Source organism: Palaemon carinicauda, chromosome 9 (genome assembly GCF_036898095.1).
Source record: "Palaemon carinicauda isolate YSFRI2023 chromosome 9, ASM3689809v2, whole genome shotgun sequence".
In the NCBI taxonomy this organism is placed as follows: Eukaryota; Metazoa; Arthropoda; class Malacostraca; order Decapoda; family Palaemonidae; genus Palaemon; species Palaemon carinicauda.
The window spans coordinates 57,337,262-57,358,478 of NC_090733.1; the positions used below are offsets into that span (position 1 = coordinate 57,337,262).

A 21,217-nucleotide genomic window follows, 5' to 3' on the forward strand; every position below is an offset into this window, starting at 1 on the left:
ACCATGCTGGGTTAGTCCTAGGGTTCGGTCGTGTTGGTTGCGGCGGTTTCTTTCTTGATAGAACGTTGATCTCGTCGTCCTCAGGGGTCGTTGCCGAGGAGTCTATGGAAGAGCAGCTGCTGAATGAGGAGAACGAAGGTGGTGCTGACGATGATGCTCCGAGGCGAGATGCTTTGGAGGCCTCGTGGAGCTTCTGAGCCTTCGACAGGAGTTCGTTCATCGGGAGCGTGTCGGCGTCTGTCAATTGGGCCCTTACGTCCTGTGGAAGGCGTCGAAGAAAGATCTCTCGAGATAAGCTAATCTCATGTCGTTGGCCGTTGCTGTCTGTTTCGGGGAGCATAAGCAGGCCGGATAACTCGTCCCACGCCTCGACAGGAGAGGTGTCACCCATGGGTTTGCCGGCGAGGTCCAGGACTTTCTGTGCCCTTGCTGAGACGGAGAGGGAGTAGATACCGATGAGTTTCGTTCTCAGGTCGTCGTATGAAACCTGGCCGGCCTGGGCGTCGAGCCATGGGGAAATCTTGTCGAATACCTCTTCAGGTATGGAGGTGAGAACGATGTCAGCCTTGGCGCAGGAGTCGCTGAGTCTAGCGACGCGGAAGAGTATGTCTGCTCTCAGGAACCAGGAAGCGGTGTTGTGTTGAGAAAAGGGCGGCAGTTTGAATTTGGGCGTGGAGGCGAGGCCGTTGGGTGCTATGGGCGTGTTGCTTCCTTCATCGTGGCCAGACGACGAGTCGGCGAAGAGGTGAGAAGTTGATATGTCGGTTAATCTCATCCTACTGCCTTACATGCACCGAAGTGTGGGAGAACCAAAGGCAGGCTCACGCCTAAGGTAACGGAGTATAGAGAAGGTAGCACGGCCGTAATAAGTCCGTTAATGGCAAAGCCAAAACCGCTGATGCTACTTTCAACTCCGGGGTCACCAGTTGTAAGGACAGTGAGACAAGCGTCACCAAGATCAACTGGTACTTTATTCAAATGTGCGTGGGAGTATATTACAAGGTGCGGACGGAAAGGTAGGATGGCGCTGGCGCCAAATCAGATTGAATTGCCCGCCAAAATATATGTGTTTTCTTACACTTACAAATATACGAATTATGAGTTAACAGAAACACGTAATGAAATAATACATATGTCAAAATGTAGCTCTGATAGAACAGAATACATATACATGGGAAACCACGGTGTGGCGAAAGGAGAATTCAAATAAATAAACAGTTTGTTGATTGATTTTCTGGACGATGCAGGGAGCGGTGTCCTTACAGTATTATTTCAGTCACCATTTTTACTTTCATTGGTTGATTAGTTATTTGATTATTGATTTACGATTTAATTGATTTGACCATTTTCTTGGCATTTTTTATTTTTCATATGCCATGCGGTCTTTATTCAAATTTCAATTAGGTAATCTTGCTGTTTTTTTTCCTGTCAGTTAGGTGAAAATTCCTGTTGTACTTTATGGAAATAAATGCCATTTTTGGGTTAAAATCATTAAATGTTTTTAACTTTACCTTCACATTTTGAAATGACTAAATGAGTTATAACATGAGGTGGGATATGACTTAAGGGTAAGTTTATATTTACGTCAATCTAAAGCCATCGGTGTCAATCCTTTATTGTAATGTCCTACGGTATTACCTCCCGGTGGTCCTTAGGACGTTTTGACTTTTACAGTACTGCTCCCCCTAACTCTTTGTGAAACTGTCGTTAACGTAACTGATTCAGTCCAACCACACTTGATTGGGATTTACTATTCTGGGCCCTGGAGTAGCGTCTGAACATCAAGGTGATATCGATGCCGACAGTCCCGGTATAGAATAATCTTTGGACTTAAACGAATGTAGGGAAAGCAAACCGTCTTCGTTGCAGTTCTCTAGTTTGTCAAGTGTGAGAGTGTTGGCACTCTATCCTTCAGGCTCGGGTCCGGAAATCAGAAACGGGGAGGCCTTTCCTGGAATTATTTCCCACAGGAGTGGTTAGAAATTGAATGATAGAAACAGTTAAGGAATATAAATACTTATGAAAATGGTACACAGACAAAGGAAACCATAGTCTCAGCATAGGCAAAAGGGAAGCAAAAATAGAATACATGGTACAGGAAATTAGGAAGTATGGAGACAGTAACAGAGTAGGAGATTTGGCATTGCTAGAGAGAATATAGATCTATGAGACAGTAGTAGTATAGTACCTACATGGGTGTAATAAAAGAAAAAGAAAGGTTAATATATGATAATTTAATTACTAGTGAAAATGAAATTCGCTATAAGAAATGGGCGAGTGCTGGCTAGTTTGTTGTTTTTCTCTATATGTTTAATGGGAGCTAGGGCATAATAAATTAAGTATCGGTCGATTTAAATGTGAAGTATGTTTTTGAATCCAAGTCCATTGTTTACTTTTGAGAAACTGAAGGGGACTTATTACGCATGCGTTTTTTCCTATGTATTGCGGAGCTTTCTGTGCATTTACACTGACGTTTTTTTACAAGTGTTTTTTCTTTAAACCAATTAACAGCTTACAATTACTTCTTCATAAGTTCCCAGATGTTGTTCTACAACAGCTATTTTTTTCTCACCTTTGCCTTCAGTTTTAAGTTAACCACCATCTCGTACAGATGTCTGGAAGGGTGAACTTAAGGGAAGCACATCAATCTATTTCGAAATTTAGTGTAATTTTGTTTATGTCGGCAATTGATTATGATGAAAATGCTCTCCGCTCAGTGTAAAGCTGTTGTTACTCATGTGAAATTAAAAAATAACAGCGAAATAAGGCCTCAAAGGTCCGATTCTGATTTAATTTTCAGGGAAGGCCAGCACATTTTCTACTGGAAAGATTTTGTAATGATTGCCAAGAAAACAAAAAAGGCGACGATGTCAGTAATAAGGTAGGGAATTAGTTGTGATTTACTTTTTCATAATCGAAGGATTTATTTGTGATTTACTTTATCATAATCTAAGGATTTATTTGTGATTTAATTTTAGTTTGTGACCTGGGAAGGGGGTGTCCGGCTAGCGGTTATGTCCTGAGAAGGTTTGTGACTTGGGAAGGGGGTCTGGGGCTTGCCCCTGGCTAGGGGTTGTGACCTGGGAAGGGGGGTCCAGGGGGCTTGGCTATGGGTTGTGACCTGGGAACTATTAGGTTAGGTTATGTGGATTTGTTAGGTTCTGTACCCTTTTACGAATCTCATAAGTAAAATAATCACGTTTTGGCCTATTTTCAACCATTTACATGAACCATATATTTTTTTCAATTGGTTATCTAGTGCTTATTTTGCATTTTTGACCACTATAATTGTGGCAAATCACTCGTTTGTGACATTTGCCCACCCCTCAAAAAAAAAAAAAAAAAAAAAAAAAAAAAAAAACGGTTTCCCACTGGGGTCCCCCATAATTGTCCTTACATAAGAGGGTCCAAAAACTCACGAACAGGTTGTTTGGCCCAATAATCATGGTCAGAATGTATAAAACACAAGATAGCGAGTAGGAAAAATATATGGTTCATGTATTTGGCTAGAAATTAAAGTATCATATATTTACCAAAAGAAATGAAAGAACTAGAGAGTATACAGTACAAAATTATGAAAGGAAGTTTGATCATGTTGCTACCACATCATACTGGGGGCTAATAGCAAAGACAGGAATATGGCCAGTTGAAAATAGAATAGAGCATAAAAAAAAGGTAATGCTATATCATAATATCACAAGACAAACGCCTAGTTAAGGAGGTAGTAGAAGATCAAATAAGAGAACCATATGAGGAATGTTGGAGAAAAAGTATCATAAAAATGCAATAAATATGGTATTAAAATTGAAGAATAAAGAAAGTATGGAAAGCAAAAAATCGAGAAAGAAATAAAAATTAAAGTGGCAAATGAAATTAAAAGAAAAATAGAAGAAAAGAAAGCGGAGGTGACCAAACTGAGGTTTGTGAATAGTAATGGTAGAAGAGATTACATTGGAGAACTCGACACTAATGAGGTCGTAATAGTTATGCATAGTTAAATATGCTAGAATTAAAAGAAAATTATCGAAACAGGAATGATAAGCTTTGGGTGTTGTGTAAGGTAGGCAGAGGATACTACTGAGCATATTGTTAACTGTGTAGTGAAGTAAGGAAATTTAGGAACAATAACATAGAAATAGGAAATTTAGAAAGGAAGAGGCTATTTAGCCGGTCCCGGTAAAATAGACAAACCTACTTTTAAGCTCTCATTTTGCCGGTCCAGTAAAATAGACAAACCTGCTTTTAAGCTTATTTTGCCGGTAAATATTATAAATAATGATAATAACACTAAAAAATGACAAAACACTTAAAACAAATTTATTTATATAATTTTAAAGACAATTTTGAATCTTGTTCACTACAAATAAAAAAAAAAATTAAACGATTATTTTAATCAATTATTAAAATAAATACAGCTGTCTTAGAATTTTTAGGCATAACATTCTCTGCAAATCCAAAACCTTCCTCTCGGGAGCGTTCTTTAACAATACACAGTACACTTAAGGTAAGGTGCACCCACTGAGGACAACAGTCACAGACCACAGAATCCATCTTGTTCAAATCCTGACTACAGAGCTCACATGTCGACTCCACCGTGCTGACAATCTTGAGGCTTCATAAACATGCTCCACAGCTTTCCAACCTTCTGAATCAAAATATCGGCGGGGTTTTATGGATTGAAACCTATTGATGAATGGAGTTGGCTTATCAAGTCTTGACTTTTTCTTTGGAAGTCCCAGAACATTATTGTTTGACCCTTTGGGTCTACCCCTTTTCTTGGATTTTGGAGGCAAGATAATTTCTTGCTTAGTACTTTTTTATACATTTGCCTACAACATTGCCAGGAACCTATAAATTATAAAACAATAAAATATTCATATTTGTTTGAGACCGGCAAAATAAGCTTCAAAGCATGGTTGTCTATTTTACCGGGACCGGTTAAATAGCCTATTCGATTTAGAAACTGCAACTGAAGAGGTTGCTCAGTATATTGGAAAGTCCTAGATGCTAGAAGAAAAAGTACGCCAGCTATGCTATCTTTGTAGGAAGTAACTAATGATACTGAATTTTCTGCAGATTGCAGCGCTTTGCACCTACTACGCTTCATCTAGTAGAGTGCCCACAATCACAGTATTGTGGAGAGAGCATCGAGGAACCTAGAACCTCTCTAGTGGTAGTATCTCACTGGGTGGCTAATGTCCTTGCCAGCCTTTTACCCATAAAGGTCTTTAATTTTCAATCCCTTCTCAATTCTTGATATAATTGTCTTAGCTATTCTGGCTTCATCTACCCAGTGTGGACAAATCCATTTCAGGTTATTTAAGTCTTCATTAATGATGTTTGCCTCTACGAACACACGTTTCCCTTGGTAGAACCTTTTACAGTCACATCATATCCACCTTTTAAAGTCTACCCTAGCAGATCCACAGATGGGCCAACCAGCCACGATGTACTTTTACATCTCACTTTAGTCTCTCCGTGAGATTAATTAATATTTTTCAAAGATTTCATGAACAAAAAATATAAACTAAAACACAACTCAAGAGCGAGAATTGAACAAAGGTCCGCAAACACGTCTTCACTCGGCAACGTCTCACATTACGAGATGGAAATGGACAAATGGTGACGGTCCTTCAAATGGATAAGATTCAGCGCTACTTTTTAGAGCACACATTTAAACATCAAATCTGAAACGGAAGATGGAATTTTCAAATACAATTGCAAAATACAAATCATGTGAAGAGGAAGAAGAAATTTAGATGCACTTCTTACTAGAATACAAAAAAATCTATATAATAAGAAACGAGTGAATTTTTCTAATGAAACCACCCCTAGAAAAGAAAAACATGATCAAAATTCTGCTATTGTTTGGGATAGATGATGGGTAAATATATTTTGATATAGAAATATTTCAAAATTTTGTAGAGCCTGAAAAGTAATACCAAACAAACTCTAGAACAACATTGAAAAGTGAAACTTTAAGGACGGAAAACTACAAAGGGTCGCCGTTACATAGGACACTACCCAACACAATACTGTACGGTCTGTACCCGACCTACGTGGTGTCTGGTGTGACACCACTCAAGTTCCCGATAAGTTTAAAATACCGTACAAGTAATATTTTAACTGCTGGGCCTCCGAATAACGGGTATTTTTATGCTCCCCACTAACATTTACGATTGTTTTAACGTTTTTTTAAGCAGAAACGCTAATAGATAGTGGGATCATGACAGAGCTTAATGGGTTGTCCAAGTCATTTGTAGAACAGCATAAAGTCCAATTAGAATCTTCTGGAGTTCCGCCTCATTTCTGGCCTACAATATTTAAAAAGTTGCAAGGGCAGGTAAGTTTGACCTCTTATTGTTGGAAAATATTTATATAGGAGTGAGACAAATAAATGATACTATAGTTTGAGAGGTAGATTTTAGAATGGCGGACACACCCACTAACTAGTTTAGTAGAGTTAATTGAGTTCCAGGTTCCTTGTCATTTACTCCACAACTCAATGATTGTGAGCACATAGATAGATGTGTAAGTGCAAAGCGCTGCAGTCTGTCTGTAGATATATTGTCGTTAGTTACTGGTTTTATTATAGCTACTGATGGAAAAAGCTGTTCTACTATGAAATAAGTTGTACCCATAGAAAAAAAGTCCATTTTCTTATAAAATGACAATTATTTTCACTGCAAATGCAAACTCAATTATCTCAGAAATAATAATCAGTGGCGTTAGTGTGAGCAGCTCATCATGTATAGCTTGCCAGTACATAGGAGCTCGATGGTTTTTTTTCCTGCGAACGAAGCGAGCGCATGGCGGAGCAAATACTATTAGATTTTTAAAAAAATATTCCCGTTCTTAGATGGTCTAACAATTTTTTGGTTTATTTGCTGATGAAATGATGGACATATTCAGTGAAAGCACATTATTTACTACAGGAGAAGCTATTTTTTCTGTTGAAAATGTTGATCCGTCCTTAACTATAGTTTTATGTAGTTACCTCGTACACAGCACAGCTTACATACATTTGTTTTTAACATCCATATCTTGTAAAGTATATTGGGAAACTTCTGGTAAAATTATAGAATGGTGCAATAAACAGTTTTTAGAAAATAAAACTAATGTATTTTTTGGTGTTTTGAATGTTGTTGATAATGATTCCTGGCAGAAATCCATAGTTATTGAGTTATGACGAGTTGACTACCCTAATTGTAAAATTGGCTTTGTGCTAGGTATCATCAGTTACGCTCGAGAAGCCTTAAAATATACTGTACTTGTGTCTAATTGTGTTGATATTTAAATTAACTTTTTTAAACTGTTTCCTCCAGTCATCTGTATAAAAAAGTCATCATAATAAAGAAGCAGTTACTGTAATCAAAACCAAGTAACAGTAATGAAGCACTGGAACTTTTGTTTGTCAGGACTTTTGGACGCATAGAAAACGGGGATTTTCATCCTATTTTCAATGGAGGAGTTTGTAAGTGTTCAATAATTGTCACAAATATCTCGTTACTTAATTGAGTTAATGATTTATTGATTTTTACAATGCTGTATGCTGGCTTTGTTCGCAATTAAACATCATATCACTGCTCCTATCTTCTTGCAAGCGGAGCATGCTTCGTTACGCGTGTTAGCCCTGTGGGCAAGTATTTTAGTGTTAATTATCAATTATTCAAACTTAAAGGGGTGAATACACACTCAACAAAGGGGTGAGTTGTAGCTTCGTGCTCCAGTATCTGTTCGCGTAATTTGCTTCCATTTCCAATGATCAGAATAAATATGCAATCGCAAGTTTGTTCCGTAACTGGAATACAAACCTACGCTATTTATTACGGGTTATTACTTTTAGTGAATCTGAAAGGACGAGCCATTAAAATTTTAGCGAGGGTTAACCACCCATTCTGCTAGATAGAGGGGTAGAGGGGGTTAGCTTACTACCACTCCCACTCACACACCGGTGATTTAGCTCACTTTGCTTTTGGCTCGGATGTTGTACGGTCGTTACCGTTCTTCATCCTTCACTATTTTTGGACTACCTTTTATTTCTTTTGTTTGTGGTTTCTCTTTGATTAGTGTGTTTGTGTTGACTTCTGCGACCATGCGTACTTGCCCTGGACTTGAATGTCGGCCCTGCGGAACCTTCATGTCAGCCGTGGACACCGATCGCCGCAACCTTTGTCCTGTTTACAAGATGTCAGCGGTGTGATAGTAACAACAGGTGTAGTGAGTGTCGGGAGTGGTCTGCCTCCCAGTGGGAAAGGTTTGAGCGACGGCGGTTGAAGAAGTCAAAGCGGGATATTTCTCGTTCGTAGGTTTCTTCGAAAGGGGAAAAACCCAAAATTTCTTCCGCCTCCCTACCCTTCGAAGCCCCTGCTCGTTCGGTCTCTTTCGGTAGACCATCGAGTAGTAGCATTGACCCTTTAATTTTAAATATTAAACTTAGCCGGTGAATATATAATAGTTGACGTCTCGGACGGCTCGACAGAAAAACACAAAAACTCGCGAGCGATCGCCATGAAGGTTGCGGGTGTGCCCACCAGCGCCAACTATCGGCCAGATACCGCATATACATGTAAACAGCTCCAGTTCTTCTCTGTCGGTCTTGTCGACAAGTTGATTCCATTACTTGCTGTTGACCTGGAGTTTTTCGTCATTCTTGGTGAAGTACTTCTTTTTGGTTTTGAGCTTTCGCAGTGCAGGTGTTTTTATCTTCAATTAAAACTCTTGAACTCTTTTTTGGATAGATTTTATTGTTGATGACTTTGGATTGTTTTTGGATTTTCTTTGACTTTTCAAAATGGCTGACCCTTCTCCAATTCCTAAATTTCGTAAATGTAATGCTAGGGATTGTAACAAACGTCTTCCAAAGGCCTCTCTCGACCCACATACCGCGTGTTCTAATTGCCGGGGTAAAACCTGTCAATTAGGAGATCGGTGTGATGAGTGCGTGGTACTTTCGGAATTCGACTGGCTAGAGTTTGATAAGTATTCTCGTAAGCTAGAGAGAGATAGGGTGAGGAGAAGTTCCTCCAGCCATTGGGACAGCTCTGACCCTGTGCAGTCATCGGAAGACTGCTCGCCGCCTAAACAAAAGCGTAACACGGGCTCCGAGAGTCTTAGTTTAGGCAATTTTTTGCCGTCACAGACGTTACCATCGTCTCGACCCGTACCGACTCCCGTTGATCCTAAATGGGTTGTCCTGCAGGATATGCAGAATAAGCTTGCCTCCCTTATGGAGGAGTATACTGTTGAGCAGGTTCACGATGATCCTCGCCGTTACGCTGATCGAGATCCTGGCCGTCAGTCGCCCAAACGAGCCTTTGCTCGTCCTGTTGACGTTGACGTTACAAAGTCACGTCAGTCACGTGACTTGGAGCCTCACTCGATGCAGTCCCGTGTTGACTTTCAGCCGCTTGTGGACGTTCAGCCGCTGCCGCATGCTCGTGTTGACGTTCAGGACGTTCGCCAACCAGCTAAGTTGACTTGTTTTGACGTTGAGCGTCAAGCACCGCAGTCAAGAGTTGTTTTAACTGCTCAATCTAGGCAGTCATGGCAGTCTCGACTTGACGTCGAGCGTCCTCCCGCTCCTGTTGTTGTTGCTAGTCAGTCCGTTAAGCAGTTACATGACGTAGCGTCCTGGACTGCTACTGATGCTCCTTTGCGTGTGGACTCTGCTTGTCAAGCATTGCCACCAAGGCAGGTCTCTCCCTTGCTTGAGACTCATCAGTTGTCGGACGAGGTTCCTTCAGATGAGGACGTTGCTGATCCTCCTCCTAATGATAATCCTTTGGACGTTTTATCAGATGTAGAAGAACCTAAGGCTGTGCAACCTTCGATGGATTTTAAGAAAATCATGATGATTTTCAAGGATCTTTTCCCAGATCATTTTGTTACTGTTGCTCCTCGTTCGCCTCCGTCTGAGTTTGCGCTAGGCTTAGCTGCTACCAAGCCTGCCTTTACTAAGCTAGTGCTCTCTCGCTCTTCTAAGAGGGCTTTACGTCTTCTAGGCGACTGGTTGGTTACCAGGAGGAGTTTGGGGAAGACGGCCTTTGCCTTCCCACCTTTTAAGCTAGCTTCTAGATCGAGCGTCTGGTATGACACGGGAGAAGTTCTCGGCTTGGGAGTCCCTGCCTCTGCCCAGGGTGACTTCTCAAGCCTCGTAGACTCTCCCCGTCGCCTGGCCATGAGACGCTCAAAAATTTGTTGGTCCTCCTCGGACCTTGACCATCTCCTTAAAGGCGTATACAGGGCCTTCGAAGTTTTTAACTTTCTAGATTGGTCTCTAGGAGCATTAAGTAGGAAGATCTCGTCTCCTGACCAAGATGTATCCTTACTTATTATGTCTTGTATGGACAAAGCCATCCGCGATGGCTCCAATGAGCTCGCCTCCACCTTTACGTCGGGAGTCTTGAAGAAGAGAGAAACCCTTTGCTCTTTCCTTTCAGCAGGAGTTACTCCCTGTCAAAGATCGGAACTGCTCTTTGCTCCCTTATCGGCTGCCTTGTTTCCACAACAGCTGATTAAGGACATTGCTGCTTCGCTTGTGCAGAAGGACACACATGACCTGATGGCTTCTTCTGCTCGCAAGGGAGCTCCTTCTTCATCCTTTGTTGTGAGACCCAGAATCAAGACTCCTGCGTCTAGGTTTATCCCGCCCTTTCGTGGCAGAGCTCCCAGCAGGGGAGGCTCTCGTGCCGAGGGAAAGAGAGGTAAGAGGAGAGGAACCAAGTCCTCCTGTGGCAGAGTCTGACTGCCCACGTCCTCAGACAGCGGTAGGGGCCAGACTGATCAACTTCTGGCAGGCCTGGGAGAAGAGGGGTGCAGACCAAGAGTCTGTTCTGTTGCTCAAGGAGGGGTACAAAATACCTTTTGTACGCAGACCTCCTCTAGTAACAGTTCCCATAGACCTCTCTCCCAGGTATCGAGAGGAGTCAAAGAGACAAGCTCTACATCAAGAAGTGTCTCTGTTGCTAGAGAAGGGAGCGGTGGTGAAAGTCTCAGACCTTCAATCACCGGGGTTTTACAACCGTCTCTTCCTAGTCCCAAAGCATACAGGAGGTTGGAGGCCAGTGCTAGACGTCAGTGCGCTCAACGTTTTTGTTACGAAAACAAAATTTACGATGGAGACCACGAAGTCCGTCTTAGCAGCGGTCAGAGAGGGAGACTGGATGGTCTCTCTCGACCTGCGAGATGCGTACTTCCACATTCCTATACACCCGGATTCCCAACCGTTTCTGAGGTTTGTTTACAGGAATGTGGTGTACCAGTTTCGAGCACTGTGCTTCGGCCTCAGTCCTGCTCCTCTCGTGTTTACGAGGCTCATGAGGAATGTGGCAAAATTCCTTCATTTATCGGGAATTCGAGCCTCCCTGTACTTGGACGACTGGCTTCTCAGAGCATCGTCCAGTCATCGCTGTCTGCAGGATCTACACTGGACGTTGGGTCTGGCAAAGGAGTTGGGACTTTTGGTCAACTTAGAAAAGTCTCAACTGATTCCATCCCAGACGATTCTCTATTTGGGGATGGAGATTCGCAGTCTAGTTTTTCGGGCTTTTCCGTCTGCCACCCGAATAGAACAAGCCCTGCTCAAAGTCCGACTCATGCTGAAAAGAGAACGTTGTTCAGTAAGAAGTTGGATGAGTCTCGTAGGGACTCTGTCTTCCCTGGAGCAGTTTGTCTCGCTAGGGAGACTTCACCTTCGCCCTCTCCAGTTCCATCTAGCCTCTCACTGGAACAAGAGCAAGACTTTAGAGGCTGTATCAATCCCGGTCTCCGAGCCAGTAAAAGCATGCCTGAACTGGTGGGACAGCAACATAAGTCTGAGAGAGGGTCTGTCCCTAGCAGTCAAGAACCCAAACCACGTGTTGTTCTCAGACGCGTCGGATTTGGGTTGGGGTGCGACTCTGGACGGTCGGGAATGCTCGGGTCTTTGGACCTCAGTTCAGAAGAGCATGCACATCAACGGCAAGGAGCTATTAGCAGTCCACTTGGCCTTGATGAATTTCGAGAGCATTCTTCGAAACAAAGTGGTAGAGGTCAATTCAGACAACACCACAGCTTTGGTGTACATCTCCAAGCAAGGAGGCACTCACTCCCACACGCTGTACGTGATCGCAAGGGACCTCCTCATATGGTAAAAAAATCGAGGCATCTCCCTGTTGACGAGATTCATCCAGGGGGACTTGAACGTCTTGGCAGACTGTCTCAGTCGGAGGGGTCAGGTGATCCCCACGGAATGGACCCTCCACAAGGATGTGTGCAAAAGTCTTTGGGCGACTTGGGGTCAACCCACCATAGACCTCTTTGCCACCTCGTTGACCAAAAGGCTCCCAATCTATTGCTCGCCAGTCCCAGATCCAGAGGCGATCCACGTAGACGCGTTTCTACTGGACTGGTCTCACCTGGACTTGTATGCATTCCCACCATTCAAGATAGTCAACAAGGTACTGCAGAAGTTCGCCTCTCACGAAGGGACAAGGTTGACGTTGGTTGCTCCCCTCTGGCCCGCGAGAGAGTGGTTTACAGAGGTACTTCAATGGCTGGTAGACATTCCAAGGAGTCTTCCTCTAAGGATAGATCTCTTACGGCAGCCCCACGTAAAGGATCTTCATCAAAGCCTCCCCGCGCTTCGTCTGACTGCCTTCAGACTATCGAAAGACTCTCAAGAGCTCGAGGCTTTTCGAAGGAGGCAGCCAGAGCGATTGCGAGAGCTAGGAGAGCTTCTACCATCAAAGTATACCAGTCGAAGTGGGAAGTCTTTTGAGACTGGTGCAAGTCAGCATCTGTTTCCTCTTCCAGTACCTCTGTAGCCCAAATCGCAGACTTTCTCTTACATCTGAGAAATGTTCGCTCCGTCTCAGCACCCACTATTAAGGGCTACAGGAGCATGTTGGCTTCGGTCTTTCGACATAGAGGCTTAGATCTTTCCAATAATAAAGGTCTCCAAGATCTCCTTAAGTCTTTCGAGACCTCTAAGGAACGTGGTATGGCAACTCCTGGATGGAACTTAGACGTGGTCCTAAGGTTCCTGATGTCAGACAGGTTTGAGCCATTACATTCAGCCTCCATGAAGGATCTCACCCTCAAGACACTTTTCTTAGTGTGCTTGGCTTCGGCTAAAAGGGTCAGTGAGATTCAAGCCTTCAGTAAGAACATCGGCTTTTCCACAGATAAAGCCACATGTTCACTTCAGCTTGGTTTCCTGGCCAAAAATGAACTGCCTTCTCGTCCTTGGCCTAAGTCATTTGATATACCTTGCTTGTCAGAGATCGTAGGCAACGAACTTGAAAGAGTACTGTGTCCAGTTAGAGCTCTTAAGTTCTACTTAGCTCGTACTAAGTCCTTACGAGGTGGATCTGAGGCCTTGTGGTGCTCAGTTAAGAAACCATCATTACCTATGTCAAAGAATGCTTTGTCATATTTTATTAGATTTTTAATCCGAGAGGCTCATTCTCACTTGAGTGAAAAAGACCGTTGCTTGCTTAAGGTTAAGACACACGAAGTAAGAGCTATAGCAACTTCCGTGGCCTTTAAGCAAAATAGATCTCTGCGAAGTATTATGGACGCGACCTTTTGGAGAAGCAAGTCGGTATTCGCGTCATTTTACTTAAAAGATGTCCAGACTCTTTATGAGGACTGCTACACACTGGGTCCATTCATTGCAGCGAGTGCAGTAGTGGGTGAGGGTTCTACCACTACATTCCCTTAATTCCAATATCCTTTTAATCTGTCTCTTGAAATGTTTTTAATCTTGTTTTTGGGTTGTACGGAAGGCTAAGAAGCCTTTCGCATCCTGGTTGATTTGGCGGGTGGTCAAATGTCATTTCTTGAGAGCGCCCAGATTAGGGGTTTGATGAGGTCCTGTTGTATGGGTTGCCGCCCTTGATACTTCAGCTCCTGGGAGTCTTTCAGCATCCTAAGAGGATGGCTGGGCTTCGTGAGGAAAGCAGACTAACAAGGCAGAGTAATCGTCAAAGTCAGCTTCCTTACCAGGTACCTATATTTATTTGGGTTTTGTTATGATATAACTGTCAAAAACTCTAAGCATATACGCCGTAAACTGTATTAATACTGGTCTCTACCCACCACCATGGGTGTGAATCAGCTATTATATATTCACCGGCTAAGTTTAATATTTAAAAATGATATTTTGATTATAAAATAAATTTTTGAATATACTTACCCAGTGAATATATAAATTAAAGGCCCCCCCTTCCTCACCGATAGAGACCCAGCGGGATGAGAAGAACTGGAGCGGTTTACATGTATATGCGGTATCTGGCCGATAGTTGGCGCTGGTGGGCACACCCGCAACCTTCATGGCGATCGCTCGCGAGTTTTTGTGTTTTTCTGTCGAGCCGTCCGAGACGTCAGCTATTATATATTCACCGGGTAAGTATATTCAAAAATTTATTTTATAATCAAAATATCATTTTACAGCTAACCCCGGTCCTCGAGAGATGGTGTTGCTTCCCCCTAGTGAAGCAGCCCCACTTCTCCTCCTGGGCTAGGCCTTGTCTCTGTCACCTTTTTTATAGATGTACTCATCCTTGGGGCTATTAGCTCCTTACTGCGCTTAATCATTCATGGTACTGTATATCCCTTTCTGGTGTTCTTTTAATTTAGGAAAATAAATAAATCTAAGGGGCCCATATCAGGGCTGTATGGTGGATAAACCAGGATTTTCCATCTAATTTTTCTCAAAACATCTTTTGTCAAATACTAGTGGGCAGCCGTCGTCGACTTCGGAGCTAGATCTTCTGCTGTGCGTCAATGTTGTAGTGTCTGAGGCGTCTTCTGTGGTGGCTGCCAATGCCCCAGAACCTTCAGATTCTCCAGCTGTTGCTGATGACTCTGTTTCCCCGTTCCTTAGTCTTTCTTCGGTCTCTTCTGTGAGTGTTTCTTCTCCTCGGGGGAGTTCACTCATAGAGACTCCTCTGCAGAAGACTGCTTCTTCTAAAGGTCAGCTTGCTAATCACCCGGCCCCAGAGGGCATCTTCGACGCACAGCTCGCCCTCCGCTTCGCCTTAGCGGTGGCCCTTCATCATTGGTGAAAAGGCGCCTCTTCGGCTCTTCAGCCTTATCCTCGTGGCAATCTCCCGCAAAGAAGCCTCCGCTTCAGTCGTCTGCCGGCCCTCGACCTTCTCCTGACGACGCTGCCGGTAGTCCTCGGATTTCGGCCCTGGGCTCTTCTGTGGATCGTTTACGATCCCTGTTGGAGGATGGTCACCCTTCCAAAAGGCACATCCCTGTTCCAGACCATCCTTCATGCGACCTGCTTACCTGCCTACGCCATTCCTGTTTCCTGTTCATCATCTGCCTGCTCGTGTTGCACATCTAAAGCGTTTAGCTGTGTGCCAACGCTCTCCAGAGCACCAGCGCCCTCCAGCACTTAAACGCTTTCCTGAGCGTCATCGTTCTCCAGCGCGTCAGCGCTCTTTGGTGAATCAGCACTCGCCTGATCGTCAGCACCTTCCAATACCGCAGTGATCTCCTGATTGCTAGGGCACCTTTTCTCTCCAGTGCAACAGTGCTCTCCCACTCGTCAGCACTTCCCTGCGCAGCTGCACTTTACTACATGGCAGCGCTCTCATACGCAGCAACGTTCTCCTGAGCATCAGTGCTTTCCAAATCGCAAACACACTTCTGCGCACCAGCGCTCTCCTAAGCACCAGCACTCTCCTATGCGCCAGGCTCTCCTGTGCACCAGCGCTATCCAGCTCGCCAACACTCTCCTGCGCACTTGCGCCAAACCTCAGGGCAGGTTCTCCTGACTTCAAAACACCATAGGCATAAGGAACTTCACAATAGAGACAATGATAGGTCACCATTGCCCCATTCCCCTCCCCGCAAACGCATTACAGCATGACCACCGGGGAAAGGGAAAGGAGGCTCCACGGAAGGGTTCAGGATCCAGAAGATTCGATCTTCAAAAGCGGACCCACCAGCGCAAACATCGGTAGACTCCTCACAGGGAACCTTCTGTCCCTTTCCTTTCAGGGGATCTTCCTGACAGTGCATCAGTCAGCAAGCAGTCTTGGTTCAGTGCCATGGACATATCAGTAGTGCAAGCTTTCGGGCCTAGGCCTACCATGTTATCTTGCTCTTCAGTGACCTCCCATCCAACGGCTCCTGCAGACCTACCGTGAGAAACCTTGGCTTCTCCTTTGAAGAGGAAAAGAGGAGTCTCAAATGCAGTTACATCCCCTAGGGTAAAACTAATTCCTGTTAAGCCTTCGAGGGCTGTCCTTCCTGTCTCTCCTGCCGGACACTCTCCTACCTCATCTCTGCCGAGGGAGTGGTACAAGGCTCGAACTTCCTCCTTTCCGCTTTCGGAGGAAGTTTCTCCTCGCGCGGAGAGTTCTCCACCACCGACGGAAGTCAGGAGGGACAATCCCATCCGGCCTTTGATGCTTGAGTCGTACCTCCTTCCTCGGAAGGAATCAAAGAACTCAAAGACTCCCAAAATCCTCTTAAGGGACCTCCAGGCCTACAGGAACCACTTGTCACTCTAGGGATGCCCACGATCCACCCCAAGAAGAGCTCTCTGGGGTGGGAGAAGAAGACTTCGCTGCTAGTCCCACTTCGGAGGGAGTTCTTGCAAGTTCTGACTCTTATTAGGGTACTTAACGTGTTTACCGATCCGGAGATACCACCAGTAGAGGACAAAGACACCGTCTTAGACTGCGTCTTTGGCACTCAAAAGCCATCTAAGACCAGTGCAGCTTGCCCTGGTCTCAAGGGCTAAAGGGTGCCTGGGCTAAGATCACCCAACAGCTCTCCGAGCTCTCCTCCTCCCAACCTTGCGGCTCTACCACCAAACTTCTCCTACCTCCTCGCGTCCAGCAGAGGAGATATTTTGAGATCTTGGACGAGCCTCGTCCAGCTCTTCCTCTCCATCATTGTGGAAGAGCTCACCAAGGGAGTCTCTCAACCAGGAGAAGGTCACAAAGTATGCCATGCAGGCTAATTCGTGGCCTGATTTGGGGTTGGGGACCCTGTGAATCCTCGTTCTGAGTGAGGATTTCTCCAAGGAACACATGGAAACTTTCCTTCTCTCAGGCACTCTCACCATCAAGTTTCTTGCCCATCAAGTCTCGAACTTATGGGCGAACACCATTCTCAAACGTCGAAATGCGGTGTCTGAGAGATTCCATTACCAGGTCCCGAATGCAGAGATCACTAGCCTCAGGAACTCCTCTTTAGAGGGATCCTCTCTGTTTGAGCAAAAGGACGTGGAACATGCTGCTGAGAGATGGAGGAAGTCCCACCAAGACTTCCTCCTCCATAGGGCTCTGACATCCATGCCCTATAAACCACCAGCTCCTCAGCAGTCCCATCCAACAAAGATCATGATGAACAAGATAACAGCGAAGAAAGTGGTGTCTAAAAATCCCTTTCCAACCAAAGACGGGAAAGGCACAAAGTCCTCCAGGGGAGGAAAGTTTTCTAGAGGGAGCGGCTGAGTCCACAAACGCTAGGAAAGGCATTTCCCCCGCTTGTCTACTAGTGGGGGGATGCCTACATAATTGCTGGGACAGGTGGAAGCAACTCGGGGCCGAGCCCTGGGCAATCTCTATGATTTGTTCAGGGTATCACGTCCTGTTCACAACATCTCTCCCTCCCCTAATCAGGAATCCAGTGTCCATAGACTCCTTTGCTATCGGATCAGCAAAGAGGCTAGCCCTCCGGGCAGAAGTCCAGACCCTGTTGAAGAAGGGCGCTCTCCAAGAGGTCCTCGATGAGTCCCCAGGCTTCTTTAGTCCACTCTTTCTTTTAAAAAAGGCGTTTGAAGGCTGGAGACCTGTCATCGACCTATCAGCTCTGAACAAGTTTGTCAAGCAAACTCCGTTCAGCATGGAGACAGCAGACAGTCAGATAAGTTGTAAGACCAAGTGACGTCATGTGCACACTGGACCTAAAGAACGCGTACTTCCGGATCCCAATCCATCCGTCTTCAAGGAAGTATTGTACTTAAGATTCAGCCTAGACAACAGGAAATACCAGTTCAAGGTGCTGTGCTTCGATCTTCCTACAGCACTTCAAGTCTTCACCAGAGTGTTCACCCTAGTATCATCTTTGGCACAGAGCATTGGGATCCGTCTCTTCCATTATCTAGACGACTGGCTAATCTTAGCGGACTCAGTGTCAACCCTTCTTCAACACCAAGGCAAACTTCTGAGGCTTTGCCAAGACCAGGGAATCATGGAAACTCCGAGAACTCCGCCTTGCTTCCTACGCAGAGACTGGTATACCTAGGCATGATAGTAGACACTAATATCCACAAAGCTTTCCCATCAGACGAGAAGATAATGAGGCTGAGAAAGGTCTCAAGACCTTTTCTCAGACAGGAAGAACTTCCAGCCCAGATGTGGCTACATCTTCTTGGACATCTTTCATCTCTGGCCCGTGTAGTTCCCAACGGTTGTCTCAGGATTCGATCTCTCTAGTGGCGACTCGAGTCCCAGTGGAATCAGGCCTTCGACTCCCCTGGCATCTTGATCCCCATGGGATCAGCAGAATAGACGGACCTCGAATGGTGGGTGTCAGACAAGAACCTGTGAAAGGGAGTGGATCATCTCGTCCTCCCCCCAGATTCGATCTCTCTAGTGGCGACTCGAGTCCCAGTGGAATCAGGCCTTCAACTCCCCTGGCATCTTGATCCCCATGGGATCAGCAGAATAGACGGACCTCGAATGGTGGGTGTCAGACGAGAACCTGTGAAAGGGAGTGGATCATCTCGTCCTCCCCCCAGATTTGATGCTGGGGGAGGACGCTTCAAAAAAAAGGGTGGGGTGCCCCGTGCTGCACCACACAAACTCAGGACTCCGGTCAGAGTCAGAAGAGTACTTCCACATAAATCTCTTAAAGATGAAGGCTGTCTTTCTGGCCCTTCAACAGTTCCACCAGTTCCTGGTGGGCCACTCAGTGGTGGTGATGAGCGACAACACCACAATAGTCGGTTACATCAACAAACAAGGAGCTACCTTTTCGCAGCCCCTATCCCATCTAGCAGTAGAGATACTGAGATGGGCCGAGATTCATTCGATACCACTATCGGCATGCTTCATTTCAGGCAAGAGGAATGTGCTCACCGACAACCTGAGCAGAGCATCTCAGATAGTGAGTACTGAGTGGTCTTTGGATCATTTAGTAGTCAACAAAGTCCTGACTTTGTGGGGTTTTCCGACTGTGGATCTCTTCGCAACGGCCCTGAACTTAAGGCTCCCGTTGTACTGCTCTCCAGTCCCTGACCCAGACCCCAAGGCTCTCTGGCAAGATGCATTCCAACAACGGTGGGACAACATCGACGTTTACGCCTTTCCAACCTTTCTGTCTGATGAGGAGGGTACTCAACAAGGCCAGAACATCGGTCAACCTCTCAATGACTCTCATAGCCCTGGTACAGCATCATGCGGAATGGTTTCCCGACCTTTTGCAACTCCCGATGGAGTCTCCAAGAGAACTTCCTCCACGACACAATCTACTCAAACAACCACATGCCAACATCTTCCACAAAGCCGTAGCTTTGCTACGACTTCATGCCTGGAGACTATCCAGCATCTCTTCACTCATAGAGGATTTTAAATATGTAACTTCCCTGGTAGTTACATATATATAGCTTAAATCCCGCGTTTCGTCGCGCGCACGGCAGAAATTCAAATTTCGCGGCAATCGCCGCCATGACAGTAGGTGGTCATACATGAGCGCCATCTCTCATAGGTTACCAGAACTATTCCCGACATTCCTCAGAAATTCCCTGCCATTGATCGAGTCAACACCTAGGAAATTTGTTTCGCTGATATATTACTTTATTCTACAATTTGGTGAAGTACCTTTTGTCTGATTATTGTTAATGGCTTTCGCTGCCTTTCAACTATCGAAGATATTGGATTTTCCTTTTCACACAAATAAGATAGTTTGTTTGGTCCAACTTGGACAGTTTAATTTAACTTGATTTTCAAAATGGCTCCTCTGTTGTTAATTTTTGTGTGTAGGGCTAGACCGGCTTTCAAGCTGCTCTTGTTTCCTACACAGTATGTAGCAGAGGGCATGTGTGTATATGTTCGTAAGATTGAAATGGATAGGATCAAGGAATTTTTTCCCCCTACTTTATTAACTAACGAACAACTCTTGAAGATATAATGGAAGGAAAAACATTAAAACATTATGATGTCACAATTATGTGATGTAAACTCTTAGCAGGGCGAGACTGAATGCCTTGAAGGAAATCAGTCCGCCATCGCGATGACATCACAATCCTGTGACGTAATCTACTTAGTATAACTTGCAAATATGTGAATTATTTTCTTTTTCTTGCAAGAAATGTTTAAAATATTAATTGTTCCGTAACTGAAATACAAACCACGCTATTTACAAGGGGTAATTACTTCGGCGTAGCTGAATGACGAGCCATAAGAATTTTATCGAGGGTTTACTACCCCTCCGCTAGTTAGCGGGGGTTAGGGAGGGGTAGCCTGCTACCCCTCCCCCTCACACACACCGGTGAAAGGCTCACTTTACTTTTGGCTCGGATGGCGATCGGAAGTCTCCGCTCCCATCCTCACTTGACGGCCATTATTGTTTTGTCTTTTTAACTTACCTTTTCTTATACTTAATATATTTAAACATTATTGATGTTATATATTTTTGTGTATAGAAAATAGTAAGTTTCCTTTGCTTTCGGTGTTGTGTGGTGTGTGTTGTGTACGTCTACGAGAGTTATCGCCGGCTTAGCCAGGCCACCACGATTCTTTTCTTGTTCACGGCCATTCACTCCTAGGCCACCATGGTTGCCTTCGTGGAGCCCGGCCCCTCTCTTGAGGTCGTTCACCTCTTACTCCGTACTACGCCTACGATAGCTTCTCAGGACCGAGTCCCTATTTCGTTTTATTTGTCTCAATTATTTTTATGATTATAATTGTGTTTTTAACTTTTCAGCTCGGGGCTCACGTCTCTTCGGGGGTCGGTGATCCTTGGAACATTCAAAGTCAGATGCATAATTATAATGTTATAATTCTGTTTTTAAATATTTAACTTAGCCGGTGAATATATAATAGCTGAGCCTCCGGCGGCTCGACAGAAAAACACACAAAAACTCGCGAGCGATCGCTATGAAGGTTGCGGGTGTGCCCACTAGCGCCAACTATCGGCCAGATACCGCATATACATGTAAACAGACCCAATTTTTCTCTGTCGGTCTGATCGACAAGACGTACCA

At 44.7% G+C, this 21,217-nt stretch overlaps 1 protein-coding gene across 2 annotated transcripts in view; it reads left to right on the plus strand.

The window, feature by feature from the left end:
* The first annotated feature begins 6,021 nt into the window (after window positions 1-6,021).
* The window catches only part of TTLL12 (Tubulin tyrosine ligase-like 12), a 799,864-nt gene continuing 784,668 nt past the window's right edge, over window positions 6,022-21,217 (plus strand). Inside the window, exon 1 of one of the 2 annotated variants that reach the window (XM_068380043.1) lies at window positions 6,022-6,343. In XM_068380043.1, coding sequence (XP_068236144.1) covers window positions 6,227-6,343 — 117 coding nt within the window. In that variant the 5' untranslated portion in view covers window positions 6,022-6,226. The remainder of the gene's footprint in view (window positions 6,344-21,217) is intronic. The other variant, XM_068380041.1, reaches the window with a different exon arrangement.